Consider the following 7661-nt stretch of genomic DNA (forward strand, 5'->3'; position numbering starts at 1 on the left):
ATTAGCTGTATAGGCCAAAGCCACATAGAGAACCAGGCTGTTAACATGTTTTTTTCTGCTGTAAAGTTGGGCATTTTAACATGGGGGAGATACAGATTTGACTCACTTCTCCAGCCAGCCTCAAGCGGCCAGTCGATGAATTGCCATTTAATTCACTTCCGTGTTGGTTTCAAGAGAGAGACAGGGAGGTTGCCGCTTGGAGGCTACATTAGTCACATTAGAAAATTAAGTTGTAGGTTGTGTTTGAATAATTACGTATCTTATTTAGCTAAGATAGGTGTCACAGGTCGGAGCAGACCGCGTGAGTACCGCTCCTCCCTTAGTTTCCACCTCGGGGAGGTTCCCAGGGATACCCCTACTTAAAATCGGGGGAGGGGGGAGTGAAGGGGGCTAAAATCCAGGGGGGGGACTGGAGGGTGAGGACGCCGCCTCGGAGCCCGCTGTCTCCGTCACAGGGGAACCTCAGATAAGTCGCCTCGTTCTTCGACTCAATGTCTGGCTCTGATGTCCTTCGGTTTGCTTACTCGCCTCTCCTTCTCTTTCCTAGGTCGAACCTTCAGGGCGTCCACGCCACGGCTCGCTCCTTCTCCCAGGCACGAGGGAACCTCAGATGAGTCGTCTCGTCCTTTGTCTCAATGTTTGGCCCTATTGTCCTTCTGTTTGCTTACTCGTCTCTCCTTCTCTTTCCCAGGTCGCACCTCTTGTCTCGGGCGTGGTTCAGCGGTTTCCTTGAGGGATGGGTCGGTGGTCCGGTGGTATAAAGGTAAGCACCTCACGAACATTCACGCGATGGCGCGCTCTTTTCTCCTGGGCACAAAGACACAGCAGGGAAGTACTGGGGTCAGGGGTGACAGGGTTACCTCTAGTCTCGGGCGGGGTTCGGCGGCTTCCTTGAGGGATGGGTCGGTGGTCCGGCGGTATAAAGGCAAGCACCTCCAGGACATCCGCTGGATCTGGGTCAACTCTGGGTCTTTCGGTTGGTACACAGGTAAGTATAACTTCGCTCAATGGGTCTCACTCAGAAACTTCGTAGGCGCGATGCGTCCGTTTCTCTCTTTGTCTCAGGCTCGGTGATAGCGATGGCTCGGGGGCTTGAACACGGCGGCGGTGCTGGATCGAGCGCTTCTCCAGGCGACTCCACACAGGTAAGTGTATCCGCCCGGGACGCGTCTGCTCGGAGCATGCGGGAGCGTTCCCCTCTTCTCCACTCCGGCACTGCACACACACACACAAGTTCCTCCAACACAGTTAACGTATTAATACAGTTGCTCAAGGGGTTCTTACTTGGCTCTGATCATAGGAGTTTATAGAGACAGAGAGTGGTGTGATGTTCACGGCATAAATATATGGGCCAGCTGCTCCGCCAACTTCAGGATCCTATCGTCCCCAGAGAGGGAACCGGTCTGGAAAGTGGTCTTTGTGACAACACGCACACAACACGGCAAACTTCAAGTGTACACTTTCAAAGTCAAGACACTGACTCACCCACGGCACTTCACACGTAATCCAAGTGCACTTAAGGTCCAGAGACCACTTTTCCCTACGTCGTTTATCTCGGGGGGGGGGGATCGCTGAAACGCTATTCTAGCGAAGGACCAGCAAGAGAGACGTCGCTGCCACACCACCCCGTCGTCCTTCCTGTCCACCACCTCTGGCTCTCCCACGCTCACTTTCCACAGTGGGGCCACTCGTGTTCCCAGATCCAACTACACATAGCTCACAGATGATACACTTTCGATGAATTTGTTACTGCATAGATTTCTCAGGGTACTCACACATGGATCAACCTGTATGCTCGTCTTGTGCTCTCTTGCAGCGCTCGGCTCGGGTCCTGGCCGCCGTTCTCTCTCTCTCCCAAAGGGATTCGGTTATCGGCACTTCCGGGGAGCTGTCCTGCAGGTAACCTCTCAACAGCGAACACACACTTGACACTTGAATCACAATGCAAAACACGGTCTGTATTATACTCAACCCAGTCTCTTCCTTTCTCTTCGCAGTTCTCCGGATCCTTGTTCGCTCAGTCCACAATATTCACCAAGTATTGTCCTTCGTGTTTTGCCCAGATGCCCAGATCCTCTCGCCGCGACGGCTGGAAGCGGTTACCACCACGCTTAGCTTGAACCCGACCCGGAACCAACAGCCGCGGCGGTGCGCGACCGCCGCAACAACCCGCCCCAACTGATTTCTGGAAGCCCTCCTTATACTCCTCCTGCTTCCCCTTCATCCAATCCGGGGATCGCGCTGTTCATTGGCGCACCTGCCGTCGAATTACCCTGATTTTTTGGCGCTGGGAAGGTCAACAGGAAGTGGTGGTGTTTGATCCGGGCGGAACAAATCTCTGCCACTATGGTTCCGCCCCAGGAAAAGTCACCCCGTGACATAGGCTAAATGAAACGCATCCTTGCTCGATGAAGAATGAAACAACACAATGAGACCAACAGGCGATTGAAAATTAAAAGGCTGATTTTCATGCTTCAGGGCAGTGATGAGTACAGATGTAGTCCAGTGGCTGTCAAGACACCATAGGCACAACCTTAAGCAATGGCCCTGAACGGTGGTTAAATGTCAACATTGTGACAACGCTGTAACAACCTTTACCACACAACGTAGTTATAGCAATCTTTTGGCCATGTTGTTAAAACGTTGTTAGAAGGTTGGGTACGTTGTGCCAACTAGGGCTGTAATGTCCCAGTCGATTAGTGGATTAATTGGTCGATCCGTTCTGGTTCGACCAAAATTCTAATCATTCTCGTTCATTTCATCAGTTTTGCCTCGTTCATTTCATCAGTTTTGCCGCGTTCATTTCATCAGTTTTGCCGCGTTCATTTCATCAGTTTTGCCGTGCTCATTTCATCAGGTGGAAAGCACTAATTGCTAATGGGGGTGTTTTCAGAGCACCACAGTTTCACAGGTATCAGTCTGTCTTCAGAACCCCCCCCCCCCCTTGTTTTCACTTCTTTTGGATTAGCCCAACCCACTGGAGAAGAGAGACAGATAAGTAGGGGAGCGCGGGGCACAACCTAACGCGGGGCTAAATGTAACACGGACCTTTTACGTACTTACTCAGGGTCACGCGGGTTGTGTTTACGCTCTTTTTCTCTCGCAGCCAGAAGACGGTCTCCCGTGGATTTGTGAAAAGTTTTGGTAATATTTTGTGAAGATACGGGACAAAGAGTGTTTTGACACCATCTAAGTATTTTTTTTCATCATACGTATTTTTCTGTTTCTGAGTTGTGTGTGTACATCACCAAATCTAACTTTATATTGTCTTAATCACTGTCTTGTTGGCTAAACATGGCACCATTTTGAAACATGTCAGCAACTCCTAGCAACTGTTAGCTAGGTTTAAAATATTTTTTACACAGCGGGGTTAGTTGTAGCACAGTGTTACAACTAAGCCGCCAAGTGTTCACAATATTGTAGGCTATGATTTGTTTACTATATTGATCACTTGTTTATTTATTTAAAATATTGCCTGTTTTCATGTAATAAACACTTTAAAATGTAATTTTAAGCTTGTTTTTATTATTATTACTGTTACTATTAATAATAATAATAATTTTGCATGCAAAACTGTTCAGCCCTTTTCTATATCTCTATCCATGATATTGATCCATAATAGAAGGGTGATTGGATGAGGGATGGATGTATGGATATCTATCTATACAGATGTACAAACAATATCAAACTATACAGATAAAATAGTACCGAATTATGTGTGTTACACACAAGTGTTACAACTAACCCCTCTGTCTGTTACAACTAACCCCGCATAAGGGGTAAGTTGTAACATTTGCACTTCTGTCACTTTCAGTGCAACTGTACGAAAATGGAAGGTCCTAGAAAAAAACTTTAAGTGTGCATTTGTAGCAGAGATGTGTATGTTTCTTGTGTAAAAAAAAGATTAATCTAACCTAATTATTTTTTAAATAATTGAGCCAAAACCAAAATGCGTTAGGTTGTGCCCTGCTCTCCCCTAGGCTATAGAAGATTTGCTGAATAATATTTATTTAATTGTGAGACCGTTTAATAGTCAGTCCTCTTCTAACATGTCAACAACAAAGACATCGACAGTGTGGCAAGCATTTTGTTAAAATTGATAACGGGAAAAAGGTTGAATGCAAACTTTGCAAGCAACAGTTTGCCTTCCACAGCTCGATGACAAACATGACAAATAATCTAAAAGCGGTAAGCAAAGCGTTAGGTTGCCCTGTCTGTTTTTAGTAGGCAATATGAACATATCAGAATTGACATATTTCAATGTTTTAGTATAATAATTGTTTTATAACTGCAGGCACACCCATCCGCAATGACGGTAGCATCCCCCAGACACACCCAAACCACGCTGGATTTTAAGCCTCCTTTATCATCCAAACAGAAAAATAATATCACGGAAGGAATTGTTAACTTTATTGCTCAGGATATGAGGCCTATTGCTGTTGTGGAGGGCCAAGGTTTTAAGAAAGTTTTGGAACCTGGATATACAGTGCCAGCACGCCAGACAATCATGCATGCACTAACCGCAAAATATGAGGGACTCAAAGAGAAAGTTTTAGAGTTAATACAACACAGCGAGGCACTGATCTCTTAGAATGGAGTCCTATATGACAGTGACTGCCCATTTCATTGATGGAGACTAGAAAGCACAGAGTCTTGTGCTTGAGACAAAACAAATAGAAGAGGCACACACGGGAATAAACATTGCTGCGCGACTATCTGAAGTTGCTGATACCTTTGGAATTCAAGAAGCAAAGAGAGTTTCTGTTGTATGTGACAACGCGGCTAATATGCCACTGTGTGGAAACACTAAAGGAATCACATAAATGGCCAGAGATGCAGGGCGTCAGGTGTGTCGGGCACACTTTGCAGCTCTGTATTAACGCTGCACTCAAACAAGATCCAATTTGTCGTGCCGTGGCTGCATCACGTCATCTGGTGGGACATTTCAAAAAGGGGCACAAAGCAAAAACTGGGCTAAAACAGAAGCAGGAGCAGCAAAACATCCCTCAGCATGAACTAATTCAGGATGTGTCTACACGTTGGAACTCAACATTTTTGATGTTGGAGCGACTACTGGAGCAACGCTGGCCCATTACCGCAGTGCTGTCTGACCCAAACTTTATGAAGAAGAGCGACAGCAGTACACTGGACCTTACCACAGCACACTGGTTTGCTATGGAGGACATTAAAAATGTGCTGAAACCGATGAAAACCCTGACTGAGCTGCTGTCTGAAGAGGACAACGCGTCCCTGTCTGCAACAGTACCCATGCTGGCAAACTTGAAGAAACGTCACCTGGCCATCGCGGATGATGACAGCCCCATTACCAAAAAAATTAAAAGGAAGCTGGTCGAAGAAATTGACAGTAGGTGGGAGTTTAAAAACCGAATGATGATGACTAACAGTCTATACATTACAGCTGCAGTAGTAGACCCTCGTTTTAAGCAGCTGTCTTTTCTGGATGATGCCAAACGAGACGAGGCCTATACAGTAGTTGCACAGCTGGCAGAACGACTGTTTCTCGCACACAACACAAAAAAGTGTGGAGTCGACACTGATTGTACTCTTTGTGAGTGAGTAGCCATTTGTTTATTTCATTATTTGTACATTATTTCGTTTTGGACATTAATCAAATTTTATAATTTTGCACATTTATTTAAAGTATTATTGGATTTGGGCTCTTAATTTATTTGTTGCCTAACGCGCAATTGCGCTGTGTTTGTTTTAGTTTTGAGCTTATGCTTTATTTTTCAGTTGCACTTTATTTCATTTTGGACATTTATTTAAAATACTTGTGGATTTGGGCATTTGATTTATTTATTTTTGTATTTGTTCTGAGTGCACCTACCTTGTATGCTATGCACTTTTCTTTCTTTTTTTCTTTTTTTTGGCTGAATAACATGTTGTAGCCTACTTTACTTTTATGGTTTCCTTTCATTATTGTGCAAATTGCAAATTTATTTTTAGTATTATGGTAACACTTTACAATAAGGTTCATTAGTTAACATTAGTTAACTACATTAGTTAACATTAACAAATAATGAACTGCACTTATACAGCATTTATTCATCTTTGTTAATGTTAATTTCAACATTTACTAATACTTTATTAAAATCTTGTTAACATGAGTTAATGCACTGTGAACTAACATGAACTAACAATGAACAGCTTTATTCATATTAACTAACATTAACAAAGATTAATAAATACTGTAACAAATGTATCGCTCATTGTTAGTTCATGTTAGTTAATACATTAACTAATGTTTAATAAATGAACCTTATTGTAAAGTGTTACCGTATTATTTATTGGATATGGGCACTTTATTAATTTTTTATTTTATTTTTTGGGAATAAAGCCCAATCACCTTTAACCAAGCCTATTGAGAGTTGCGTCGTAAGCCACTCCACGTGTATACGGGTATATAAGGCAGCATGCAAAACTTACACAGTTAAATTTGTGCTAAGGAGCCGAGACCTCCATACCTGGTGGGATGGAAAGGACAGTGCTTTTCAAGGGGGATGTCAATAGCTGCTGTTCCTTTCTTATACAATTATACAGCCATGATTGGCTGGATAATACTGGGGAGCATGCCTAGTACAGATGGAAAGGGACACTGCGGAGATAGTGCCCGCAGGAAGGTAACATGTAGAGTTACACATATGGACTGACCCTTGGGGCAACGCTACATATGGATCTTTACAGGACATTTCCCTGGGCAAAGTAGGAAAACCGTACTATGGAAGAATACACATTTGGGATAACCAAAAGGTAATCACAGCATATGGGGCATCTAGCCTAGCATAGGGGCTGACCAACCCGGCATGCACACAAGTACTCTGCACATTACCTGTTTGTACCCAGCACAAGGGAAGAAACTGGCTCCACTCGGATATTGTAGAATTTTGTGAATATGTTAGGTGTCACCCAGCTTGCAGCTCTGTAGATGTCTGTCAGAGAGCCGCCACGCACCAACACCCAGGAGGAGGCAACGCTCTGAGTTGTGTGTGCCCTCACCCCAAGGGGACATGGCTCACCTTGGAATTGGTACGCCAAGACGATGGCATCCACTATCCAGAGGGCCAACCTCTTTTTGAAAACAGCCTTTCCCTTCTACTGGCCTCCAATGCAGACAAATAGCTGCTCTGAACCTCTGAAGCTCTGCGTGCGGTCCACCTTAAAGGGATAGTTCACTTTGAAATTAATTTTTGATATGTTTTAGCTTACCTCAAGGGCATCCAAGATGTAGGTGTCTTTGTTTCCACAGTATTTTCAATTTTGATATTTTTAGGTCAAACCGTTGTTGTCTGACAGTCATATCATGCAGGTCTATGAGGTCCACCTCAAAGAGCATGCACAGAGAAGTCCAAATTAAACATGATTTAATGACTCGTAAATGTAAGTACACATTGATGGCCTAAGACACGAAACGAGCGGTTTGTGTGTGAAAACGAACAGTATTTATATCGTTTTTACCTCTTGTAACAGCCACGACCAAGTGATCTGAGGGCGTGCGCGCTTCCTGGTGTGTGACGTGTGCGCAGACTGGTGCATAGATATATATATATACACTAGATTTCGCATTAAAGACATTCGTTCCAATGAACTGCCGTAGCCAAGGCGACATCTAGTGTATACATCTATGCACCAGTCTGCGCACA

At 44.3% G+C, this 7661-nt stretch overlaps 1 protein-coding gene across 1 annotated transcript; it reads left to right on the forward strand.

The window, feature by feature from the left end:
• Positions 1 to 371: 371 nt before the first annotated feature.
• LOC306987267 (uncharacterized protein) lies at positions 372 to 2127 on the forward strand. The gene is made up of 3 exons (XM_079591378.1): positions 372 to 1145; positions 1817 to 1899; positions 1998 to 2127. The coding sequence occupies exons 1-3, from the start codon at positions 1008 to 1010 to the stop codon at positions 2113 to 2115; spliced, it is 339 nt and encodes a 112-aa protein (XP_079447504.1). The 5' UTR covers positions 372 to 1007; the 3' UTR covers positions 2116 to 2127.
• Positions 2128 to 7661: the final 5534 nt, after the last annotated feature.

This window comes from Phoxinus phoxinus (genome assembly GCF_949152265.1).
Source record: "Phoxinus phoxinus genome assembly, chromosome: 19".
NCBI lineage: Eukaryota > Metazoa > Chordata > Actinopteri > Cypriniformes > Leuciscidae > Phoxinus > Phoxinus phoxinus.

What these genes read in the sequence shown, in the direction of transcription:
- LOC306987267 (XM_079591378.1), top strand. Translation starts at nt 1,008, where the DNA reads ATGGGTCTCACTCAGAAACTTCGTAGGCGCGATGCGTCCGTTTCTCTC. An exon ending in CTCCAGGCGACTCCACACAG is followed by an intron (nt 1,146 to 1,816) that starts GTAAGTGTATCC and finishes GCTCTCTTGCAG; the next exon opens with CGCTCGGCTCGGGTCCTGGC. An exon ending in TCCGGGGAGCTGTCCTGCAG is followed by an intron (nt 1,900 to 1,997) that starts GTAACCTCTCAA and finishes TTCTCTTCGCAG; the next exon opens with TTCTCCGGATCCTTGTTCGC.